The sequence below is a fragment of the Salvelinus namaycush genome, chromosome 12 (assembly GCF_016432855.1).
Source record: "Salvelinus namaycush isolate Seneca chromosome 12, SaNama_1.0, whole genome shotgun sequence".
Classification (NCBI taxonomy): Eukaryota; Metazoa; Chordata; class Actinopteri; order Salmoniformes; family Salmonidae; genus Salvelinus; species Salvelinus namaycush.
In genome coordinates, this window is record NC_052318.1 from 15,469,499 (window position 1) to 15,497,235 (window position 27,737).

The window sequence follows — 27,737 nt, forward strand, 5'->3', positions numbered from 1 at the left end:
CATTTCCTCACAAAAAAAATATAAGGAAATAGTAACACAATAAAATAATAATAACGAGACTATATAAAAGGAATACCGGTACTGAGTCAATGGGCAGGGGTACAAGGTATTTGAGGTAATATGTATATGTAGGTAGGGGTAAAAGTGACTAGGCAATCAGGATAGATAATAAACAGACTAGCAGCAGCATATGTGGAGAGTGTGAAAGTGTTTCTGTGTGTGTGTGTGTGTGTGTGTGTGTGTGTGTGTGTGTGTGTGTGTGTGTGTGTGTGTGTGTGTGTGTGTGTGTGTGTGTGTGTGCGCGCATGTTAAGTACATGTGTAATGTATTGCATAGTACTTGTAGTGGGAAGGCACTATATTCATTATGATGGTCCACAGAAGTGTTATACCATCAAGGGTACTCTGTAGTTTATGTCATTGACAAAACCTAATCTTGGCCACATTGATCGCCATATAATCATATTCTGAGCCCAACTTTCAATGCCATTGTTATACTGATATCCATAATATCCTGTTAATATAGAAACAGAATATCTGATACCTCTCAATGACACCAGGGTTCAGAGTATCCCATGTCATGTACAAGTATTTCTGTCCTGTGTGGTTATCTAGTCTTATGTAGGCCCCCGAGTAGACATTTCCCTTGAGGACAGATCTATGATCAGTTTTCCTCCTTGATTAATAACTTTACCATGGGTGGGGGGCAGGGGAGAACTGACCCAAGATCAGTGTCTAGGTGCATCCTAATCCATTATAGTGGTTATCTCTCAACGTTGGAGTAGGGTGAAGTTGCCCTCTACGGGCACTGATCTTGGGTGAAATTTACATTTCCCCCAACTCATACTTATGGTTAGGATTGGGGGAGGAGATGCTGATCCTAGATCTATACCTAGGGGAAACTTCACCCTCCCCTCAAAGGCTACTTGCATGAAGCTAGTCACCAATGACACTAGGTCCGATTAAGGTGGTTATTGTGCGTTGTACCAAGGCAATCAAAACCCCCTGCCTCTTCAACTCTCATTGGGATCACACACATTTTTATATCGCCCACTGTTGCCATGGATACGCCTCACACAGCTGCTTCCTGGAGTGTTGTGCTTTGTCACCCTGCCATCCCTGGTGAGGTATTCTCCATGAGACGCTGCTGTCAGAGAAAATGGCCCAGTACACACAAACACACACACAAACGTAAACACACACACACACACCAAGTAGAGCCCGTATCCATTTCCCATAAAGTGTCACCCATTATTATCATACAGAGCCAAAGAAAATAGTTATTTCTCACTTTTTTACAAGTCGGCCTCTTGTCTTTGAAATAAATGGATATTTCTTGTAGCTTCCTTGGTGGACTGTGTGAATGAGATGTCACAAGTACCTTAAACACTCTTGGAGACCAGAGACGTTTGCTCACTTCAGGTCCAGTAACTAATAATGCTCAAGGTACTTGTGACATCTCATTCTCACAGTCTCTTCCTTAGGAAAATGTTGTCCATGCAATATTTATCCTTTAGACTTGTGATTTAACATATCCATGGTAACTTTTGGGATCCCTGCCCTAAAAAAAAAACATATCAAATTTGCAGTTTCACATTAAATAACAAATGTAATTTATGCATTAAATAGCTGATCTCACATGTTGATCTTAAATTCCACACGTGAAACCATATTTTCATATGCATTAAATGTGGAGGTCACATATTCACACAACCTTTTCACATGTGATGAGAATAACATGTTTTCACCTCACTTGAATTGCAGTTTCACATGTGAAATATGGTGTTTCACATGTTAAAAACTTTCAAATGTGAAAATCAGATATGCAGTTTCACATGTGAAAAATATTCACTTGAAAATCTAAAATAATCCTAAATAGGTTATCAACTCATTTCACATTTCGCAAACAGAATGCTTGTGTTAAATTTCTGGTAGGGGTTCTCTATTTTCATTATTTATTTATTTATAATCCCCTTTTTCTCCCCAATTTCGTGGTATCCAATTGTTACTGTTACTGTTTTGTCTCATTGCTACAACTCCCGTACGGGCTCGGGAGAGACGAAGGTCGAGAGCCATGCGTCCTCCAAAACACAACCCAACCAAGCCGCACTGCTTCTTAACACAGCGCGCATCCAACCCGGAAGCCAGCCGCACCAATGTGTCAGAGGAAACACCGTACACCTAGCGAACTGGTCAGCGCACACTGCGCCCGGCCCGCCACAGGAGTCGCTAGTGCACGATGAGACAAGGATATCCCTACCGGCCAAACCCTCCCTAACCCGGACGACACTAGGCCAATTGTGCGTCGCCCCTTGGACCTCCCGGTCGCGGCCGGCTGCAACAGAGCCTGGGCTTGAGCCCAGAGTCTCTGGTGGCACAGCTAGACCACTGCGCCACCCGGGAGGCCCCTCTATTTTCATTATTAGCAATTTTTTAGAGACTTGTTATCAACAGTTGGGCAGTAGTATATGTCAGTGTGGAATCTGATTGAAAAGCAGCTGGATAGTTTATCCTGAGCGGTTTAGCATCAATTACTCCATCTAAAGCCCTTTGCTTGTAATTAAATCTGACACTAGAATTTAAAAATAGACTATTCATCGAATTAGGAAGCGCCAGTGACCTTATACTTGCCACTGCACGATTCATTTGACCATCTAATTCATGTGTTATTCTATCAACCGTGGAGTGTGTATTGTGATTGGTCATTTATTGATAGGCTACATGAATTGTCATTGTCCAACTGACAAGAACATATTTATTGTATTAGGATTTTATGTATGAGATAGCATTTTTATTTATCTCAATGTAGGACTATAGCTTCCAAACATCATTGCTATACACTGTGCAGTGTGACTGGTTCCTGCGTCATGCCTCTGTGTTAATGTCCCTGGTCTTTTGAATGGGCTTGACGATTATATCGTTCAATTCATGAATATGTGGTCAAATAATACAAATGATATTCGTGTTTGTAGATTAATTTACTTCTGCCAATGCCTTTCATTAAGATTTGCACTGAAGACCATTGCGCTACGTTTTTGCCCATTGAAGACCATTCAAAAAGCCTACAAAATTCCAAAACGACAAGGCTACTTGCCGTGTCACTTGCATAGTGTATAAGTAACAGATACAAATGTCCAAAAGATTTGATTCAGATCATGTGTTTCTTAGTACAGCGGTTTAGAGGTTGGAATGTTGTAAAACCAAGGTAGCCTCAAGTGCCGGGAAAGAAGGCAGCATGTTTGATTGAATACAGAGAGGCTGTCTCCACCTGAACCGATTTGTAGTGTAGGCTCTGCTCTTAAATTCCTACCTGTTCAGAGCATGGATTGCTTCTGCCTGGATTCATGGATGCAATCAAGTTGTGCTGCAGGTTGAGTCATCTACTGACAAAGAGCTACCAACCAGCACACGGCCAGCAACGCAGAAGCGCCAGTACCTTCTCTCTTTGCTCATCTCTGCTTCTCTCGCGCTCTCTCTCTAATTGAGCTTTTCTCTCTCTCCCTCTGTTTCATCTCTGCTTCTCTCCCCCCTCTCTCTCCCTAATTCAGCTTTTCTCTCTCTCTCCCTCTGTTTCATCTCTGCTTCTCTCTCTCTCTCTCTCAGCTGATGCTGCTGTTGACACTCACTCTAACAGCAGCGTCCTACTCGCTCACTCACACACTCTCTCAGAGCAGTGACATACTGCCAACTAAACAGTGCCGTTCATTAATTTATCGTCAAGAGGACTCAAGCATCACCTCTCATTTACAGAGCACGGAAGACGAGAAACCTTAAGAGAGGTAGTGAGGGAGGGATTGCGCTGCCTGCTGCCTACCTGAACAAACAGCAGAACTGCTGTGTGGAGATGGATAGAGGGGGATGTGGTGAGGTGCCGTGCTCTTGTGGATGGCAGCACCACCCGCCCCAGGGATACCACTATGGCTCAGTCCCCGGGGGTGCTACCCTTCCCCGGCAGAGGGGCCGTATTATGGCTACCCACTCGGAAAGCTCCTGGAGGAGCCCTGGGCGCTCTGTGGTCCGCGCCAAAGGGAGCAGCTGTGACCTGTTGTCCGAATGCAGCTGTCCACAGAGTCAGAGCTGGCGCGATCAATACCAGGTAACCAACCATGCACTATAGTCCAGATCAGAGGGGACCATTAGGACGACAAGATTTTGCTATCTAGTAATATATGTGCAAGGGTTAGGTTTATGTGTGTGTGTATGCATGTGTGTCTGTGTAAGAGAGTGTGTTTCCCCCTGGCTCTGTATGAGAGGGAATGAGTGGCAGCCACAGCAAACCCACTCACGGGCTAGAGTCAAGGTGCTGAATTTGGATTAAACCTGACCTGTGTAAACTCCAGGGTTCTTGGATCAAGGCTGGGAGCAGTATTATTTTTTAAATGTAACCTTTATTTTACTAGGTAAGTCAGTTAAGAACAAATTGTTATTTACAATGAATGCCTACACCGGCCAAACCCAGACAACGCTGGGCCAATTGTGCACCGCCCTATGGGACTACCAACCACAGCCGGTTGTGATACAGCCTGGACTTGAACCAGGGTGTCTGTAGTGACACCTCAAGCACTGAGATGCAGTGCCTTAGACTGCTGCGCCACTCAGGAGTCCAGTAGAGCTGGAGTTTTCAACTGTACAATATTGAGAAGCTATGCTAATATGCCCCAACAGGCAAAGCCTAAAATAGATTCTTAAATCCCGCTAACAAACGTTTCCACAGCAATTAAACATGGATGTATGCCTTGTGTTCTCATTCAGACTTGCATTGGTCATTACTCGGTTTCACTGTGTTGCTAAAATGGGTTGTTCTGTAAGATTTATCTCAAAGATTGACACAAGCTGTGGGCACAATGCAAGTAGACATCTAAAAAGAATGTGATTTGAGGATGTGCTGTTCAGAAGATGCACTCTTGCCTGATATGTGAATGGAGCAATGCTTTCCCTGTGAGATGGAAAGTGACCTATCTGAGGCGCTCTCCTCCCAGTCCATTAGCTTGGTGATGTTAACTGGATAGCTGTATCTGAGATACACAGTGTGAAATAGTGTGTTTGCACAGCTCCTGTGGGTGTGCGTGCAGGAGCGTGTCTTCATTACTGAAAATCTTGTCACCAGAGTTCCTTGACTTATCAAAGTGTTTTAAAGATTCTGGATGGAAGCATCCTAGGTCTCTGAGATAAGATTTCTGGGATTGTGTTGGCAGAGGCTCAGGTGAATTAGTGGGCATATGGAGCTGATGGATATATGGAGCTGATGGATATATGGAGCTGAACAGAGAATGTGTGCATCCCAAATTTTACCCTATTTCCGATTTAGTGCACTTATTTTGACCAAGACCCATAGGGTTCTGGTCAAAAGTAGTCAACTATATAGGAAATAGGGTGCTATTTGGGATCCACACAATCAGTGCTGGGTAACAGAGAGGGGAAGAGAAAATATGAGGATTGTAGAAAGAATGTGTATGTAGCATGTTTCTTGTTCTCTGTATCACTCTTCATCTCTGGTTTATCTCTGGTTCATCTCTGCTATATTGCCCTCCTCATTTACTGTCCTCCACTCTATTTCATCTCTACTCCTCTCTACCACTGAATCCCAAATCAACCCCTAGACTCCTAAAGGGATTAGATAGGTGTAAGCAAAATGGTACTTACTTCACCTTGCCTTCTGATGGCCTTACCCCTATCCAGGAGGGACTACATTGATTTGGGAGAACCTCTCTCTCTCTCACTGGCCGTGCCTATGCCCAAAAATGTTTTATAGTATGTGAAATGTTGAAAGTAGTACTCTGAATAAGTCATCTAATGCGCGATTGCACTGACTCCTGATTTTTGTCAGAACGGATGATGGGAGGACTGTAACATAATTATAATAATTAATCAAATAAAAAAAAGAGATAACAATCGTTTCATACCTTCATTACATTGAGACATGATCACGTCTCTTTTTTCAATTTGTGAGAATACTTGGGAACAGATCTCCTAAATTAAATTCCTTTTTAGCACAATTCCTGATTTGACTCAAAACAAAGATCTCCCCCTCATTTTTTTTTAAATATCGATTTTTTTTTAACAAAAATCTCTTGCAGGCCGACCCCTGCCCTTTATAGTGCACTACTTTTGAACAGAACCCTATGGGTGCTATTTGGGACGCAGACATTTTCTTTCTGCATGAGCAAACCAATGGTAGTAACAGGTAAGTAAGTACATGTAGTTGAATAATAATAATACAAAAATAATCTCCAAATATTCGGCGGTAATCCACGGACAGAGTGGTTTAGTTATTGCATGTTTTATACAATGTTTTGCAATTGAGGTGGAGTTCTCATGGCTAAAAGGGTTCTAATACAGCACAAATTGCACCCTATTCCCTATGTAGTACATTACTTTTGACCAGAGCCCTATGCAACCTGTTCAAAATTACTGAACTTTAAAGGGAATAGGGTGCCATTTGGGACACAGAGTGATATTTCTAATTAACAAGCTCGGTGTATTATAGTTATTAACACCTAATTAACCCCAGAAGTAGATCAGACCAGGCTCCCTTCAGTGAATCCCGCTCAGTCACATTTGTTGGAGGTTCATGCTCTTTCTCAATTAGTCTTTCCTAGATTCCTCGCATCAGCTCTCCTTTCGTCCTTCTCAAAACGCATTGGAGCAGAAGGCCCAAGGGGAGGGACCTTGGATTGTCTCCTCCAATACGGTTGAGAAGGAGGTGAGGAGATAGGATGCGAGGAATCACAGGATGTCAGTGTGTGCCAGTGTCAAGAGAGGAAGACAAATGTTTTGGAAATGGAGTCGAACAATAGTACAGTGTCTGTATGTACTGCATCTATTCAGGACTTATACTGGCACACATGCTGAGTGCCGAACTAGAGCACATACACAGCTGTGTGTGTGTGTGTATTTGTAGTTATTATGGATCCCCATTTGCCAAGGCAGCAGCTACTCTTCCTGGGGTCCAGCAAAATTAAGGCAGTTATACAATTTTAAAAACATTACAATACATTCAAAACAGATTTCACAACACATTAAGTGTGTTCCCTCAAGCCCCTACTCTACTACCACATTATCTACGACACAAAATCCATGTGTACATGTGTGTATAGTGCGTATGTTATCATGTGTGTGTGCGCGTGTGACATTACGATGTCCAATCTCCAGTGTACATTATGAGTCCTCACTCCTCGTTTACACATGGTGGTTATATAAAAAAAAATGCCTCAGCAGTCAAGTTTACAAAGAAACAAAACAAAAATTCTTATGATGGTGCGTTTTGCATCATCATAAGTTTTTGCTCTGAACTGAAAGTGCTATCCATCTCGAAAACGTGACTGCTGACTTAGGGATTGTATTAAGAGTGAAGCAATGAACAAAATACTTCAAGATCGTCTTTTGGAGTGGTATTCCTGGAAAGGCATACAAGGTAACATTGAGTTAGCGTAGCGCAGTCCACCGCCATTCATTTTCATCCGGTTAAATATACACTGCCTTTGAATAACAATCATAATCCTGAATAGCGCCTCCTAATTGATTTCCCTGAGTACTGTGCATTCAAATGCACTCAATTTCCCAATCTTCCTCTCTCACTTTCTATTTGTACACATGCACGCATACCAGTGGAGGCTGAATACCTGGGGCGCAGGGTGGTTGGAGTTGTCAACAAAGCAGAATGACAGAAATATGATGCCAAGTTTTCAAACTACTGGTAGTTTATTGCAGTAGATATATAAAGCGCTCTGTGCATTTGAACAACAGCATAAGGTTGATTTTGAAAATACGAGCACTTTTGGATGATGAAAATGAAACCTCTTGAAACTACTTTTTATCTATCTGAATATTTTCTTCACTCTGTCTGGAAACAAGATCTGATAGTGGCTGAGACCAAACTATTCAATGATACTGTTCCCCAGATACCCGAGAGGAAATGTCATTACCACCACGTCATAAAATGTGCTATTGTAGTTGATAAGGAAGTTACAGAAATTGTGCCTAAAGTATTTTATATAACATTTCACATGAACAAAAAGTTTTATAATGTTTTTTTTTTACTGTTTGGAAGTTTTCTTAATTATAAGTATTCATCATTGTCATGTCTAAATGTCCATATATGCCTTGGTGATACTCAGAAACATGTATTTACCACATCAAAATCTTAATATTTTGCATTATTTTATGAATTATCTTAAGAACAAGCATATAAGGTTCACATTTGGGAAAAATCATTAATATTAATTGTAATATAATAGACCTGTTCCTCAAAAATATGTACCGTGATGGTAATGACTTAGCATTGTGGGAATGACAGAGTGTGATGGAAATTACATTTCATATACAGTGCCTTCGGAAAGTATTCAGATCCCTTGACTTTTTTCACATTTTGTTATGTTAGTCTTATTCTAAAATGTATTAAATCGTTTATTTCCCTAATCAATCTACACACAATACTCCATAATCACAAAGCAAAAACAGTTTTTTAGAAATGTTTGCTAATTAATTTTTAAAAAATAAGAAAATATCACATTCACATATATACTCAGTACTTTGTTGAAGCACCTTTGGCAGCGATTACAGAGTCTTCTTGGGTATGACGCAACAAGCTTGGCACACCTGTATTTGGGGAGTTTCTCCCATTCTTCTCAGCAGATCCTCTCAAGCTCTGTCAGGTTGGATGGGGAGCATTGCTGCACAGCTATTTTCAGAGTTCTCCAGAGATGTTCAATTGGGTTCAAGTCTGGGCTCTGGCTGGGCCACTCAAGGACATTCAGAGACTTGTCCCGAAGCCACTCCTGCGTTGTCTTGGCTGTGTGCTTAGGGTCATTGTCCTGTTGGAAGGTGAACCTTCGCCCCAGTCTGAGGTCCTGAGCACTCTGGAGCAAGTTTTCATTAAGGATCTCTCTGTACCTTGCTCCGTTCATTTGTGCCTTGATCCTGACTAGTCTCCCAGTCCCTGCTATTGAAAAACAACCCCACAGCATGATGCTGCCACCATCATGCTTCACCGTAGGGATGGTGCCAGATTTCCTCCAGACGTGACTCTTGGCATTCAGTTCAAAGAGTTCAATCTTGGTTTCATCAAACCAGAGAATCTTGTTTCTCATGGTCTTAGAGTCTTTAGGTGCCTTTTGGCAAACTCCAAGCGGGCTGTCGTGCCTTTTACTAAGGAGTGGCTTCCACCACTCTACCATAAAGGCCTGATTGGTGGAGTGCTGCAGAGATGGTTGTCCTTCTGGAAGGTCCTCCCATCTCCACAGAAAACTCTAGAGCTGTCACGCCCTGATCTGTTTCACATGTCCTTGTGTTTGTCTCCACCCCCCTCCAGGTGTCGCCCATCTTCCCAACTTATCCCCTGGGTATTTATACCTGTGTTTTCTGTCTGTCTGTGCCAGTTCGTCTTGTTTGTTCAAGTCAACCAACGTTTTCTCAGCTCCTTGCTTTCCCCAGTCTTTCTTTTTCTCGTCCTGCTGGTTTTGACCCTTGCCTGTCCTGACTCTGAGCCCGCCTGCCTGACCACTCTGCCTGACCCTGAGCCTGCCTGCCGTCCTGTACCTTTGCCACTACTCTGGATTATTGACCCCTGCCTGCCTTGACCTGTTGTTTGCATGCCCCTGTTGCAATAAACATTGTTACTTCAACACAGTCTGCACTTGGGTCTTACCTGAAACCTGATAAGAGCTCTGTCAGAGTGACCATCGTGTTCTTAGTCACCTCCCTGTCCATGACCTTTCTCCCCCAAGTGCTCAGTTCGGCTGGGCGGCCAGCTCTAGGAAGAGTCTTGTTGATTCCAAACTTCTTCCATTTAAGAATGATGGAGGCCACTGTGTTCTTGGGGACCTTCAATGCTGCAGAATGTTTTTTGGTACCCTTCCCCAGATCTGTGCCTCGACACAATCCTGTCTCGGAGCTCTATGGACAATTCCTTCGACCTCATGGCTTGGTGTTTCTCTGACATGCACTGTCAACTGTGGGACCTTATATAGACAGGTGTGTGCTTTTCCAAATCATGTCCAATCAATTGAATTTACCACAAGTGAACTTCAATCAAGTTGTAGAAACATCTCAATGGTGATCAATGGAAACAGGATGCACCTGAGCTCAATTTCGAGTCACATAGGAAAGGGTCTGAATACTTACAGTACTGTGCAAAAGTTTTAGGCAGGTGCGAAAAAATGCCGTAAAGTAAGAATACTTTCAAAAATAGACATGTTAATATATTATATTTATCAATTAACAAAATGCAAAGTGAGTGAACAGAAGAAAAATCTACATCAAATCAATATTTGGTGTGACCACCCTTTGCCTTCAAAACAGCATCAATTCTTCTAGGTACACTTGCACACAGTTTTTGAAGGAACTCGGCATGTAGGTTGTCCCAAACATCTTGGAGAACTAACCACAGTTCTTCTGTGGATTTAGGCAGCCTCAGGTGCTGCTCTTTCTACATGTAATCCCAGACAGACTAGATGATGTTGAGATCAGGGCTCTGTGGGGGCCATACCATCACCTCCAGGACTCCTTGTTCTTCTTTACGCTGTATATAGTTCTTAATGACTTTCGCTGTATGTTTGGGGTCGTTGTCATGCTGCAGAATAAATTTGGGGCCAATCAGATGCCTCCCTAATGGTATTTCATGATGGATAACTATCTGCCTGTACTTCTCAGCATTGAGGAGACCATTCATTCTGACCAAATCCCCAACTCCATTTGCAGAAATGCAGCCCCAAACTTGCAAGGAACCTCCACCATGCTTCACTCTTGCCTGCAGACACTCATTCATGAACTGCTTTCCAGCCCTCTGCTACAGCCAAATATTTCAAATTTTGACTCATCAGTCCAGAGAACCTGCTACCATTTTTCGGCACCCCAGTTCCTGTGTTTTTGTGTAATGGTTGAGTCTCTTGGCCTTGTTTCCAAGTCGGAGGTATGGCTTTTTGACCTCAAGTCTTCCATGAAGGCCACTTCTGACCAGACTTCTCCAGACAGTAGATGGGTGTACCAGGGTCCCACTGTTTTCTGCCAATTCTGAACTGATGGAACTGCTGGACGTCTTCCGATTGCGAAGGGAAGTAAGCATGATGTGTCTTTCATCTGCTGCAGTAAGTTTCCTTGGCCGACCACTGCGTCTACAGGCCTCAACATTGCCCGTTTCTTTGTGCTTCTTCAAAAGAGCTTGGACAGCACATCTGGAAACCCCTGTCTGCCTTGAAATGTCTGCCTGGGAGAGACCTTGCTGATGCAGTATAACTACCTTGTCTTGTTGCTGTGCTCAGTCTTGCCATGGTGTATGACTTTTGACAGTAAACTGTCTTCAGCAACCTCACCTTGTTAGCTGAGTTTGGCTGTTCCTCACCCAGTTGTATTCCTCCTACACAGCTGTTTCAGTTAATGATTCTGTTTCAACCTACATATTGAATTGATGATCATTAGCACCTGTTCGGTATAATTGTTTAATCATACACCTGACTATATGCCTACAAAATCCCTGACTTTTTGCAAGTGTACCTAGAAGAATTGATGCTGTTTTGAAGTCAAAGTGTGGTCACCCCAAGTATGGATATGATTTAGATTTTTATTCTGTTCACTCACTTTGCATTTAGTTAATTGATAAATATAATCTATTAACATGCCTATTTTTGAAAGCATTCTTACTTTACAAATTCTTTTCACACCTGCCTAAAACTTTTGCACTGTACTGTATGTAAATAAGATATTTCTGTTTTTAAATGTCTGTACATTTGCAAAAATTTCTAAAATCTGTTTTCACTTTGTCATTATGGGGTATTGTGTGTAGATTGCTGAGTTTTTAGTTTTTATTTAATCCATTTAAAAATAAGGCTGTAATGTAACAAAATGTGGTAAAAGTCAAGAGGTCTGAATACTTTCCAAAGGCACTGTAAAACAACTGATGAAAAATACTATTAAATTTTTTTTTAAAGATGTTTAATTTGATTGAAGATACAGAATACACCATTAAAAACCTAAAAAAAGGTTACATGCCTCAACAACTTAAAGTATCTTTTAGAAAAATTTTGGGATTCAATGCATTAGGCAGAAATACATGGTTGGAAACACTGGTTGACATTAAACAAATTATTGTTCACCGGCTGCTATTGATTCAGACTAATGAGACAGGTGTTAAATACACCTATTTCACTTTTGCATGTCAAAAACCGAATGACCACTGCTTTACATGCTGCCACTGTTTTGAACAGATTAGATTATACTATTTAGAATGAGCAGCCAGCTCATGAACGAACAAGTGCACCAGAGAGAATGAAACAAGCATGCAGATGCAATAAGTGAAAACACATGCTCTAACTGGGGATGTCTAACCTAATGTCACAAAGCATGATGCGCTAGCCAATTAACTTTCATTCTGAAATAACTTCATATTTCTGAGTTATATAGCAGATATATAGCAAACCTGGTTTCAAAAAACAATTAGAGCAACACCTCCCGGCACAACGCCTCTCCCCCATGTGACCTACTAGTTGTGTGTATGTACTGACATGTATGTGTAACTGATATATAAACACAAACTACATGTTCATGTTTTTAAATGTAGGTAAATTGTAAAGTCTTTTGTCTGTAATGTCTTTTTCGTTATATGTTGGCCCCCGGTAAGACTAGCTGTCGCCATTGGCGTCGGCAAATGGGGTTCCTAATAACTAAAATCAATAAAATATTAGTTTAGAAAGACTTGAAATTAGCATGGGAGCTAACTAGCTAGCAAGCTCTAGCTGCTTATCAAAGGTAGATAACTGGTTAATTTGCCAGAAAAAAATCTACCAAACTACAGTACCAGTCACAAGGGTTTTTTCTTTATTTTACTATTTTCTACATTGTAGAATAATAGTGAATACATAAAAACTATGAAATAACACATATGGAATTATGTAGTAACCAAAAAAGTGTTAATCAAATCAAAATATATACAGATGAATGTGGTACCTTCAGGCATTTGGAAATTGCTGCCAAGGATGAACCAGACTTGTGGAAGTCTACAATTTTCTTTCTGAGGTCTTGGCTGATTTCTTTTGATTTTCCCATGATGTCAAGCAAAGAGGCACTGAGTTTGAAGGTAGGCCTTGAAATACATCCACAGGTACAACTCAAATTGACTCAAACGATGTCAATTAGCCTATCAGAAGCTTCTAAAGCCATGACATAATTTTCTGGAATTTGTTTAAAGGCACAGTCAACTTAGTGTATGTAAACTTCTGACCCACTGGAATTGTGATACTGTGAATTATAAGTGAAATAATATGTCTGTAAACAATTGTTGGGAAAATGACTTGTGTCATGCACAAAGTAGATGTCCTAACCGGCTTGCCAACAACCAGAAATTTGTGGAGTGGTTGAAAAATGAGTTTTAATGACTCCAACCTAAGTGTATGTAAACTTCTGACTTCAACAGTACATGCAGCTAATAAGAACATATGGAAATGTCTGCTCTACCTAAAATTACAACCAACTAATTGCAGCATTACCGCAAAAATGGAAGTGGAAAGTGGAAGGTGGAAAAAGTAAGGAACTTGTCTGTCGGCCCTGCATTAAAGATCATATATGGTTAAAGAAAATTGTGATAAATGAAAAAAGTATACCAGTTTTATTTAAGGACCAAAAAATTGACAGCCCTGCCATATAGATTGCAAAATAGTTGGGAAGAGATTTTTTACGGACCGATTCCATGGCACGTGGTTTATGAACTGATACGCAAAATATTTAAATTTAAAATATTATACAAAATTCTTGCAACCAATAGAATGTTATTTATATGGGGGATACAACCTTCCCAGCTCTGCAGATTTTGCAGCGAAGAGGCAGAATCATAAGGTAATTTGTTTTGGTACAGTCCATACGTAGCTTGTTTTTGGTCACAGGTCCAAGAATGGCTGAAGAATTGCAATATTTACCTGGAGCTAACCCTGCAGATAGCACTACTGGGCGATCTGAAAGTCATAGTCAATCGATCAATAATAGAATAATACTTTTAGCAAAAAAAATGATTTTACATTTACAATCTGTATAAACAATGAGAATAGAAAGGTTCTGAACTTTTGTGAAACATCACAGCACAGTTAACAATATATGGCAAATAGAAATCCAATATGGATGGGGTTAAGAGATAGATGGGAGGGGTTGAATGGAGCTGAAGGTTGGGACTAATAACAACAAGATAACTAATGTAAAACATACTGTGCCCGTAAACGTATATACACTGCTCAAAAAAATAAAGGGAACACTTAAACAACACAATGTAACTCCAAGTCAATCACACTTCTGTGAAATCAAACTGTCCACTTAGGAAGCAACACTGATTGACAATACATTTCACATGCTGTTGTGCAAATGGAATAGACAAAAGGTGGAAATTATAGGCAATTAGCAAGACACCCCCAAAAAAGGAGTGATTCTGCAGGTGGTGACCACAGACCACTTCTCAGTTCCTATGCTTCCTGGCTGATGTTTTGGTCACTTTTGAATGCTGGCGGTGCTCTCACTCTAGTGGTAGCATGAGACGGAGTCTACAACCCACACAAGTGGCTCAGGTAGTGCAGTTCATCCAGGATGGCACATCAATGCGAGCTGTGGCAAAAAGGTTTGCTGTGTCTGTCAGCGTAGTGTCCAGAGCATGGAGGCGCTACCAGGAGACAGGCCAGTACATCAGGAGACGTGGAGGAGGCCGTAGGAGGGCAACAACCCAGCAGCAGGACCGCTACCTCCGCCTTTGTGCAAGGAGGTGCACTGCCAGAGCCCTGCAAAATGACCTCCAGCAGGCCACAAATGTGCATGTGTCTGCTCAAACGGTCAGAAACAGACTCCATGAGGGTGGTATGAGGGCCCGACGTCCACAGGTGGGGGTTGTGCTTACAGCCCAACACCGTGCAGGACGTTTGGCATTTGCCAGAGAACACCAAGATTGGCAAATTCGCCACTGGCGCCCTGTGCTCTTCACAGATGAAAGCAGGTTCACACTGAGCACATGAGCACATGTGACAGACGTGACAGAGTCTGGAGACGCCGTGGAGAACGTTCTGCTGCCTGCAACATCCTTCAGCATGACCGGTTTGGCGATGGGTCAGTCATGGTGTGGGGTGGCATTTCTTTGTGGGGCCGCACAGCCCTCCATGTGCTCGCCAGAGGTAGCCTGACTGCCAATAGGTACCGAGATGAGATCCTCAGACCCCTTGTGAGACCATATGCTGACACATGCACATTTGTGGCCTGCTGGAGGTCATTTTGCAGGGCTCTGGCAGTGCACCTCCTTGCACAAAGGCGGAGGTAGCGGTCCTGCTGCTGGGTTGTTGCCCTCCTACGGCCTCCTCCACGTCTCCTGATGTACTGGCCTGTCTCCTGGTAGCGCCTCCATGCTCTGGACACTACGCTGACAGACACAGCAAACCTTTTTGCCACAGCTCGCATTGATGTGCCATCCTGGATGAACTGCACTACCTGAGCCACTTGTGTGGGTTGTAGACTCCGTCTCATGCTACCACTAGAGTGAGAGCACCGCCAGCATTCAAAAGTGACCAAAACATCAGCCAGGAAGCATAGGAACTGAGAAGTGGTCTGTGGTCACCACCTGCAGAATCACTCCTTTTTTGGGGGTGTCTTGCTAATTGCCTATAATTTCCACCTTTTGTCTATTCCATTTGCACAACAGCATGTGAAATTTATTGTCAATCAGTGTTGCTTCCTAAGTGGACAGTTTGATTTCACAGAAGTGTGATTGACTTGGAGTTACATTGTGTTGTTTAAGTGTTCCCTTTATTTTTTTGAGCAGTGTAGGTTAAGAACTTTTTTGAAAGAGCACAGTTTGAAAGATATGGCAAATAAAAATCAAACCGGATGGACATCAGAAATAGATGGGAGAGGTTGAGGGTAGAGGAAGGACAGGAGTAAAAACAAACAAAATAGAACTATTGTAAAATAGACTGTGTCCATGAAATGTATATAGTATGTATTAGCTGGAAATACAGGCCTAAACGTTGTTGTTCGCTAGTTTGCTCCAATTGGGGGAGGGGTGGTAGGGTTGGAGGGTAGTAAAGGAAATATATTTATATATTTGTATATATATGTATGTATATGTATGTATTTATATGTATGTATTTATATGTATGTATTTGTATATGTATGTATTTATATGTGTATGTATGTATATTTGTGTATACATAAATATTTGCTAAAAAATATATGGGGAAGTGATGCAGACAATTACATTGATGGAAGCTACAATCTATCTGCAATATTAAAGCTGATCTACCCCCTAAAAAAATATATAATACAAATGATAATAATAATAACAATTAGCAATTTCTGAGGCTGGTAACTCTAATCAACTCATCCTCTGCAGCAGAGGTAACTCTGGGTCTTCCTTTCCTGTGGCGGTCCTCATGAGCGGCAGTTTCATCATAGCGCTGGATGGTTTTTGCGACTGTTGTTTTCTTTTGCTTATTTGACCTGTTCTTGCCATAATATGGACTTGGTCTTTTACCAAATAGGGCTATCTTTTGTATACCAACCCTACCTTTTCACAACACAACTGATTGGCTCAAACACACTAAGAAATAAAGAAATTCCACAAAATAACTTTTAACAAGGCACACCTGTTAATTGAAATTAATTCCAGGTGACTACCTCATGAAGCTGGTTGAGAGAATGCCAAGAGTATGCAAAGCTGTCATCAAGGCAAAGGGTGGCTACTTTGAAGAAACTCAAATATTGTTTAACACTCTTTTGGTTAATACATGATTCCATATGTGTTATTTTATAGTCTGGATTTCTTCACTATTATTCTACAATGTAGAAAATAGTAAAAGTCATAACTGTTCTGATTATTTATTTACAAGTTAATTACAATTAGCTTTTTGCTTTAGCGCAATCTGTACCTGATAGACCAGATCTAGTCTCACGTGTGGAAGCAAGCCATCTGGTGCTGAGAGACTCACTGGGATGGAGACTAGAGCAGACCCAGAGGATCTGACTGAACGGACGCACATTTGAGTGCCCCAGGACAGTCTCTTTACCTTGTGCTGTGACAATTTATGTTATGAAATCCTGCAATTTCATTCGGGCAGTTCCCCCTCATAGCAAATAGATGGCAAAACAATCCAAGCAATGTTCGCACATCCTATGCGCCCGCGGAGCAGCTGCTGCTGGCAAAGTCACTGAGGGGCAGAGAAGTACATTGCATTTGGAAAGTATTGAGACCCCTTCACCTTTTCCACATTTTGTTACGTTTACAGCCTTATTCTAAAATGGATTAAATCAACATTTTCCTCATCAATCTACACACAATAACCCATAATGACAAAGCAAAACAGTTTTTTAGAAATGTTAGCAAATTTCTTTGCCACCGCCTGTGAATGTTAAAATGTGACACACTCACACACACACACACACACACACACACACACACACACACACACACACACACACACACACACACACACACACACACACACACACACACACACACACACACACACACACACACACACACACCCCCTGATCTGTCTACCTGATCCAAACAATTTGCCTTTGTGAAACATCGTGGAGCTTCAGTTGATGGAAACCCAGCTAGCAATGAGCAATCGGCACAGAAGCGGTCCTCTTCCGGGGGGCCGGAACTGATTGAATCGGCCCGGAATCGGGTGTCGGACTAGGCCCGGAATCAAAATGAATGACTGCCAAGTACATCAGACCGTTTCCGTCTACCGAAATACAGCCGACTTTGCCGGCATCTTACCAGAATGCCCCCAGAAGCGGCCCGATGCAAATTTAAATAAATGTATTACCCGATTTTGTAATTTTAAATATTACTATTATACATTCAAATTATACCCATCCACAGATTTTTTTATTTTTCTATATATTTTTTAACCCCCTTTTCTTCATGTCCAATTGTCTTGTCTCATCGCTGCAACTCCCGTAGAGCCTCGGGAGAGGTGAAGGTCGAGAACCTTGCATCCTTCCGAAACACAACCCTGCCAAGCTGCACTGCTTCTTTACACAATGCACGCTTAACCCAGCAACCATGTCAGCATGCATGCGCCTGGCCCACCACAGGAGTCGCTATAGTGCGATGCGACAAGGACATCACGGCCGGCCAAACCCTCCCCTAACCCGGACGACGCTGGGCCAATTGTGCGTCGCCTGATCAGTCTCCCGGTCGAGGCCGGCACGGGAATCGAACCAGCATCTGTAGCAACGTAGTTTGAAACACTACGATGCAGTGTCTTAGACTGCTGCGCCACCCGGGAGGCCCCATCCACAAAGTTTTTCATGCTTATGCTGATCCCTCCGGGAACATTCATTATGCACACCTGTCCCCTATTCCCACTGATTAGTACTTGCATAAGTGTGCCCTTTGGTTTCCATTGGGCTGTCGATTTTTGTTACAATGTCCGTTGGTGTGTGTGAGTACCTGTGCTGTGTGTTTTGGGCTTTCGTGCCCTTGTGGATTGCGCAGATGATTACGGGTCTCTTCCCATGTGTTAATCATTGTGCGTGTGTGTTATTTATTCGAGGTACTCCTCGCTCTTTTGTTTTTGGGATTCTACCCTGTGTGTTTTGTTACGTATTTGTTTGGTCTTCATCCCCGTTCCCTTACACGGCATGCCGTGATTTGGGGTATAATAAAAAGCCCTATTACGCATTCCTGCGCCTGTCTCCCGAATCATTGTTACCAACGTGACAGCTTAGTAATTGCCCTGCACAAAGTATCAAAATACTAAAATAGTACTGAAACAGAACTCTTAAATAATTTAATTTAAATGTTAATTACATTTTTGGATCACAGAAACAATGAGAAAATATGGAAAATAAATAAATAATGAAATGTTAATTATATAAAGCAGCCCGTGTAATCGTCTGATAGAGAGTAGCCACAATCGGCCCGAGCCCCAAGTAATACATTTGGGCCAGACAACTCACACCGGAATCGGCCCGAGCCCAATCCCTGCATCCTAGCCATAAGTAATACTGCCGAAGGTGGCCCAGACTCTGGCCACATGACGTCGGCCGAGTCTGACTCTCAGCAGAGTGCCTGGACTCTCAGCCGGAATCGGCCCAGATCACTGTGCTAGCTGGGAACATCTTAAGGGTTTGACGGAATTCTTACCCGCTTCCTTTAAAAATGGCCCAAACAACGTTCTTCTATAGCACCTCAACTCTTTTTTATTGCACATTTTATTACCTGCAGTGGCACTCTGGTTATTGGCAGCGGACCATCTGGACTGTTCAAACTGACAAGGAACATTGATGAATGTGAAAACGTCTTACTTTTCGTATGTTTTTAACTTCTCAGGAAATTAAAGGCCTTAGTTAGAAAGGCTAAAAGACACTTAATTGGAAAGGCTATTGGGAGCTAATTGTGGAGCAATGAAATATCTTAGAATTATCTGTTCGCGGAAGACTTGCAAATATTCGTATAGTCTCACCTGGATGGAAGCTGTATCATTAGTTATCAGTCCACTCTATTTAATTCACATGCCATAAACCATTCTGTGGGCATTGTTTACTGTTATTATGGATTATTATTATTAGAGGCCTGCACATTTAGCATGCATAATACTCTATGCCTTCAGAAAGTATTCACACCTCTTGACTTTTTCCTTTTTTTGTATTACAGACTGAATTTTGTATTAATTCAATTGAGAATTGTCACATACACCAGATAGGTGCAGTTTTACAGGAGCAACCATAGTAGTACGGTGCACCTGGAGCAAATTAGGGTTAAGTGCCTTGCTCAAAGACACATAGACAGATTTTTCATCTTGTCTGCTTAGGTATTTGAACCAGCGATTTATCAGTTACTGGCCTAACGTTTTAACCGCTAGGCTAAAATTATACTGCAAAAATGTGGCAAAACAATTCACTTTTTGTCCTGAATCCAATACAACACATTACTGAGTACCACTCTTCATATTCTCAAGCATAGTGGTGACTGCATCATGTTATGGGTATGCTTGTAATCGTTAAGGACTGGGGAGTTTTTCAGGATAAAATAGAAATGGAATGAAGCTAAGCACAGGCAAAATCCCAGAGGAAAACCTGGTTCAGTCTGCTCTGCACCAGACACTGGGAGAAGAATTCCCCCTTCAGCAGGACAATAACCTAAAACACAAGGCCAAATCTACACTGGAGTTGCTTACCAAGAAGACAGTGAATGTTCCTGAGTGGCCGATTTACAGTTTTGACTATAATCTGCTTGAAAATCAATGGCAAGACCTGAAAATGGTTGTCTAGCAATGATCAACAACCAATTTGACAGTGCTTGAAGCATTTTGAAAATAATTATGGGCACATGTTTCACAATCCAGGTGTGGAAAGCTCTTAATAACTTACCCAGAAAGACTCACAGCTGTAATCGCGGCCAAAGCTGCTTCTACAAAGTATCGACTCAGGGGTGTGAATACTTACGTAAATTAGTTATTTTCAATAAATTAGCAAATATTTCTAAAAACATGTTTTCACTTTGACATTATGGGGTATTGTGTGTAGATGGGGGGGAAAAAATAATATTTAATCCATTTTGAATTCAGGCTGTGACACAACAAAATGTGGATTAAGTCAAGGGGTATGAATAGTTTCTGAAGGCACTGTATTCTGTGACGGTTTAGCATTTGTAAGACGGCTCTTGAATTCCTCATGATACAGGGTGAAGTCACCACATGATCCAGGGGCTGTCCCCTGGATCCATTTATAGAAAGTAGGTCACTAGTGGGTTTAGGCATCTCTTGCTGTTTCTTATCCTCTTCCCCACTCTCTCTCTTTTTCAGGCAAGTCCCGCTCCAATAATTGTCAACACCGACACTCTGGAGAGCGTACCTTACGTGAGTTCCTTTTTATCTTTTATGCTTCGCCCCATTTTTTTTTGCATTTGATTATATTTTGGCAATTCATTTAGTTATGTTTATAAGCACAAACAACATATATTTCCCTGTGTATTCACTTTAAGTAGTCTTTATTAGCCATATGAGAGGGGAATTATGTTTTGAGGACGGATAAGACTTTTCAGCACTGTTTGTCAATGGACACAATGTTATATTCTTGAATATTTATCTGAAACACAACATACAGTATATGGGTAAAACAAATAAGGCCGCTGTTGTGAATTATTGATAGTTTTTATAAATAAAACACCAACACAGGACCACTGATTTGTACAGCCCAAAAGCCTGCATTTTGGTTTGACATCAGAACTTTTCTCTTATTTATTATTGATGCCTTCTCTTTGTTGGCACTGGGATTCTGGTGGGACGAAGTCCTTCAAAAGCCATTTGGACACAATTTGGAGTGAGATGGTAAATGAATGAGCAAGATTTAGGGTGAAAGTAAAGTAAGGTGCTGTATGAAATGTAATCTGTTGTAGTAGAGGAAGGGAATGTCATGGGAGGATGTTTTTAAACATAATTAGAAGCTATAAAGCGGCTTGTTTAGTGACATGTAGCCGGTCCAGTCAGCTACACTGTATACAAACAGTAGCATCTTCTTGATGACTCTGTCCTTCAAGAAAGCTGCAGCAAATTACATTTTAACTTCATAATGAACAGAGCAGAGAACGCATCACTGTAATGGAAGACAGTTGCATAATACAAAGCCTGGAAGAAGCATGGTATTCCCTCATGATGCTAATCACATTTTGTCCCTCGACTGTTTCCAATAAATGTCAGTAAACATCCTTGGAAATGCCACTTTGTTTCTGAATGACCTGCCAAAAGTTGTTTACTATTTCACTGCTTTGCCTCTTAACTCATTCGCTGCCTGTTCTAGATGAAAAATATTGAAGATTCCAGAAGAGCACCATTCTGAATTATTTAGCCATGACTTCCATCCCCTGTGTCCACATTGTGTTTGTGACCAGATTTACTTGTCAGTAAAAGCTTGTCAGTGTTATAATTAAGCAATAAGGTGGGGGGGGGGGGGGGGGGGGTATTTGGCCAATACATCACGACTAAGGGCTGTTCATAAGCACAGCGCAACACGGAGTATATTGGCCATATATCACACCCCCAAGGTTCCTTATTGTTATTATAAACTGGCTGCCAACGTAATAAGAGCAGTAAAAATACATGTTTGTCATACCCGTGATATATGGTGTGATATACCACGGTTGTCAGCCAATCAGTATTAAGAGCTCGAACCACCCAGTTTGTAATTGCATTTCACTGTTCCAAAGAAACTGAAAGACCTGTAATAGATTGTACTGGTTCTTACTCACACAGCATCAAGGTGGTCCTGTATCACTCAGTTGGTAGAGCATGGAGTTGCAATGTCATAGTTGTGGGTTTGGTTCCTGCTGGGGCCACCAATACAAAAATAATGTATGGATGCTCTACTGTAAGTCACTTAGGATAAAAGCGTCTCCTAAATGGCATATATTATTATTATATTGCTATATATTATTGTTACCCATCCATCTCTAACTCGACCTAAGCCGTATCATTTCACAAACCCTGAAGTCATCAACACTCATATAGGTAATTTGAAAGAAATTATGTTTGAAGGATGCTCAATGCAAAGAGGTCAAATGGTATATAATTGTACATCCAACATGAAGCATTCTGAGGTGATTCTCAGCACATAATGTTCTTCCCTTTTGTGGATACTTAAATAAGAAGAAACTGCAGCGCATACATCATCACACAGGAAGTTACCTCCAAAGCGGCGTGGCCTGTATTCTCCGGTCAGAAGTGCAGCGGTAAGGAGAGGCAGAGCAGACATCACTGAATCCTCTCTATTTCCTGTAGGCGGCAGGGCCTGGATAGCACAAGAGTGATGAGTTGCCCTGGAAAACCAGATGTTAACTCTAGATTTCCCACTTCTCCCTCTGCAGACCGTGCTTCCCTTCTCCCTCTGCAGACCGTGCTTCCCTTCTCCCTCTGCAGACCGTGCTTCCCTTCTCCCTCTGCAGACCGTGCTTCCCTTCTCCCTCTGCAGACCGTGCTTCCCTTCTCCCTCTGCAGACCGTGCTTCCCTTTTCCCTCTGCAGACCGTGCTTTTCTTCTCCCTCTGCAGATCGTGCTTCTTTAAAGGGGCAATTTGGCATTGGTACATCAATTTTTGGACTTTTAATGTAATGATGTATACTGTAAAGCCATTGATTCTTGAAGATTAAACCGTATAAATGCCTCATGAGCTTAACTCAACTGTGTTACTCCATCAGACCCCAAAATATACGCTTGTTTTACTCCACTGTTTATAAACAATGTAATTGTAAACAAACACTGTAGATCATTTTGATCTGATGCATGGTCAGTCCTCCTGATGCATGGTCAACCATAGCTCCGTCAATGAGTTTGAGAGTGGTTACATTTCTTCAGCCCCATCCCTCAGCTGTTTACCAAAATTGATGTTGATGTTGTTTGAACTGCAGTTTATCCCTTTAAAACAAGTCAACTCTAAGGAGGTTGACAGACCTTAATATTATAATAAAGCATTTTCCAAAGCAGTGTCTTTTAAAGATGCAGAAGGTAGGCACTGATGTGGAACAGTTTTTATGTTTTATGAAGACAGTTGCCTCCTTTGTCATGTGTTACATTACGTCCAAGGTGGGTGACAATAGGCAAAGGGAGGGGAACCCACTTCATTCAGCTGCCAAATCATCCACAAGGCACCTTTTTTCATTAGAAAGACCTTAGCCTGTTTGCTAGCAACGCGAGACCAGAATGATACGCCATATAAACAAATTAAAACCTATGCTGACACCACAGACGTGTCGAAAGCTGCATCATTACCGCTAGAACAGCCAAGCCACTCGTTTTTGAATTTTTGACATCACAGAGGGCACGATCAAAGCGTATGATTGCTCAGAAACGGTGGTCCCATGTTGCTTGGTCTATCCTGAGCTTCATGGTCTGTTGTCCTGTGTTTCAAGGTCAGTTTTCTGGAATTCCTTGGTCTGTCAATCCTGACTTTCGTGGTCTGTTGTCCTGACTTTCATGGTCTGTTGTCCGGAATTCCTCTGTCTGTCGTCCTGACTTTCATGGTCTGTCGTCCTGACTTTCATGGTCTGTAGTTCTGACTTTCATGGTCTGTCGTCCTAACTTTCATGGTCTGTCGTCTTGACTTTCATGGTCTGTTGTCCTGAGTTGCATGGTCTGTTGTCCTGAGTTGCATGGTCTGTTGTCCGGAATTCCTTGGCCTGTCGTCCTGACTTTCATAGTCTGTCGTCCTGACTTTCATGGTCTCTCGTCCTGAGTTGCATGGTCTGTTGTCCTGAGTTCCTTGGTCTGTCGTCCTGACTTTCGTGGTCTGTCGTCCCGAATTTCATGGTCTGTCGTCCTGAATTTCATGGTCTGTCGTCCTGAATTTCATGGTCTGTCGTCCTGACTTTCATGGTCTATAGTTCTTACTTTCATGGTCTGTCATCCTGAATTTCATGGTCTGTCATCCTGACTTTCATGGTCTGTAGTTCTGACTTTCATGCCCTATAGTTCTGACTTTCATGGTCTGTAGTTCTGACTTTCATGGTCTGTTGTCCGGAATTCCTTGTTCTGTCGTCCTGACTTTCATTGTCTGTTGTCCTGAGTTGCATAGTCTGTTGTCCTGAGTTCCTTGGTCTGTTGTCCTGACTTTCATGGTCTGTTGTCCTGAGTTTCATGGTCAGTTGTTCTGAGTTTCATGGTCAGTTGTCCTCAGTTTCATGGTCTGTTGTTCTGAATTTCATGGTCTGTTGTCCTGAGTTTCATGGTCAGTTGTCCTGAGTTTCATGGTCAGTTGTCCTCAGTTTCATGGTCTGTTGTCCTCAGGTTCGTGTTCTGTTGTCCTCAGTTTCGTGTTCTGTTGTCCTGAGTTTCATGTTCTATTGTCCTCAGGTTCGTGTTCTGTTGTCCTCAGTTTCGTGTTCTGTTGTCCTCAGTTTCGTGTTCTGTTGTCCTCAGTTTTGTGTTCTGTTGTCCTCAGTTTCATGTTCTGTTGTCCTCAGTTTCATGTTCTGTTGTCCTGAGTTTCATGTTCTGTTGTCCTCAGTTTCATGGTCTGTTGTCCTCAGTTTCATGGTCTGTTGTCCTCAGTTTCATGTTCTGCTGTCCTGAGTGTTGAAGAATCAGCTGGACCTTGTGTCTGCTTCATGCTTACCAGTATACGGTGTCCATATTAGGACAGCCTCAGTCTCAGCACCAGCCACAACTCAGACAAAGGTCTCATTACTAAAACAAAGACTGAACACCACTACAACAGGCATTCCCTGTTGTCCTTTGGGTTAGCTGCTTTAGGAAAAGTCATTCTTTAAAGGTCAATCTGCAGTTCAAACAACAATTATAGTTTACCAAAATTACTGTTTTGATAAACAACTGTTTTGGTAAACGGTAATTGAACTCCACAGGTATGCTGGCCCATGTTGAGTCAAATTTTTCCCACAGTTGTGTCAAGTTGGCTGGATGTCCTTTGGGTGATGGACCATTCTTGATACACAAGGGAAACTGTTGAGCGTGAAAATCTCTGCAGCGTTGCAGTTCTTAACACACTCAAACCGGTGCGCCTGGCACCTACTACCATACCCTGTTCAGAAGCACTTCAATCTTTTGTCTTGCCCATTCCCCCTCTGAATGGCATACATACACAATCCATGTCTTAATTGTCTCAAAGCTTAAAAATCATTCTTTAACCTGTCTCCTCCCCTTCATCTACACTGATTGAAGTGGATTTATCAAGTGAAATCAATAAGGGATCATAGCTTTCACCTGGATTCACCTGGTCAATATATCATGGAAAGAGATGTTTTGTACACTTAGTGTATATAATTAATTTAAAAGTCCAAAAATGAATGTACAAATCCCAGATTGTCCCACACTGTGCCATCAACACCCGACACAGCAGGCCTCCACAATTAATATGAGGGAAAGAGGAGAGATCATAGAGGGTGACAGGACCAAATTGGAGTTAATTTAATTTATGCTGTGGCCTCTGTAGAAATTAGGCAATACATCATGTGGCTGTTTGAAGACTGTGGTTGCTCACTTTTAATTGAATTTCAAACCATAGAAGAACAGAATGGTACACAGTATAGCTGCTGTTGTCTCTCATTGCTATTAGGTGGTGAGCCTCATCAGGAAATGTGGGAAGCGTGTGTGTGTGTGTATTTGTTTGTGTGTGTATTTGTTTGTGTGTGTATTTGTTTGTGTGTATTTGTTTGTGTGTATTTGTCTGTCTGTCTGTCTGTCTGTCTGTCTGTCTGTCTGTCTGTCTGTCTGTCTGTCTGTCTGTCTGTCTGTCTGTCTGTCTGTCTGTGTGTGTGTGTGTGTGTGTGTGTGTGTGTGTGTCTGTGCATGTGTGTGTGTGTGTGTGTGTGTGTGTGTGTGTCTGTGTGTGTGTGTGTGTCTGTGCGTGTGTGTGTGTGTGTGTGCGTATTTGTGTGCACATGGTGTGTGTACAGTGACGCTCCAGTGTAATATTACCACCTTTCAGTCATAGCTGCCCTCACAGAGTAATGGCTTCAAGCTCTCAACTGTAGAGACAATAATCCTATTTGACTATTACGCATAGGTTAAAGTTTCCATCACTGTGACGGATTTCTGTCATATAGAGTTCAACATTTTGGGTGGTGTTAATGTGCTGCTGTAGTAATAGTCTCGGTTTAAACACCAACTTAGGTACATTGCAATTGACCTGATGGGACTTCGGTCTCAGTGGGTCTCTGATATTGGCACTGAATAAGGGCAGTGATGGAAGGAGGAGAGCTCTGGACCAATGCCCAAACCGCTTTGGGAAGTGAGCCTTGTTGAAACAGCAGGTAAATAGATATGGATTTTCAGGTCCCAGACTGCATCAGCTGCAGATGGGAGGCAATTAAATCCAAAGTAGTGCCACTGGATAGGAGTAGGGGGAGGGTTGAAGTTGTTGTGGCTTGGACTTTGAGCAAATGCTTGGACTTATCCGCTATTTTCTAAAACTAGAAGGGATTAGTTTGACCTCTGGTCTAGAAACCAATCAAACCAAGTCAAGTAGTATCATGTACTATCCGTGTCATCATGTCTTGTGTTATGGGTGTCATCAAGTCTTGTGTTATGGGTGTCATAATTTCTTGTGTTATGGGTGTCATCATGTCTTGTGTTATGGGTGTCATCATGTCTTGTGTTATGGGTGTCATCATGTCTTGTGTTATGGGTGTCATCATGTCTTGTGTTATGGGTGTCATCATGTCTTGTGCTAATTGTTATATGTTTTATGTATTTATACTGCTGAAGAAAGCAAGTACCTTCAGGCTCAACCTAACACTTGAATAGTCCCCGCAAAATTGTGATTCGTACAAATAATCTGAGACGCAAAAACCATCACACAGGAAGAATTGTTCCTTATAACCCTCATGCCCTATGTTTTCCGATGGACGTACGTTTTGTTATGGATGTTGAGAGAGATTAGAAAGGAATGGAAGACAATAATGCAAGACTATTATGACGGTGCTCACCCCTCTGTAAATTTACAGGAAACAAAGTTATGTACTGGGTATAATTCATCGAATCCACTATTGTTTTCCCACAGGTCAACGGGACAGAAATTGAATATGAGTTTGAAGAAATCACACTAGAGCGGGTGAGTTGATGCACACAGTCTGAAAGGACTCTATTTAAAAGAACCCAGCGAGGACTGCAGTCATTGAAATTGAATGAGGGACGCTCATCTCAGTCATTGAAATTGAATGAGGGATGCTCATCTCAGTCATTGAAATTGAATGAGGGACGCTCATCTCTGTCATTGAAATTGAATGAGGGATGCTCATCTCAGTCATTGAAATTGAATGAG

The 27,737-nt window shown here is 41.9% G+C and overlaps 1 protein-coding gene across 1 annotated transcript in view; it reads left to right on the plus strand.

Moving 5' to 3' along the window:
* The window catches only part of LOC120056955 (disks large homolog 2), a 166,182-nt gene that overhangs the window by 68,940 nt on the left and 69,505 nt on the right, over positions 1-27,737 (plus strand). Inside the window, exons 3-4 of the mRNA XM_039005263.1 lie at positions 20,774-20,827; positions 27,477-27,527. Coding sequence (XP_038861191.1) covers positions 20,774-20,827; positions 27,477-27,527 — 105 coding nt within the window. The remainder of the gene's footprint in view (positions 1-20,773; positions 20,828-27,476; positions 27,528-27,737) is intronic.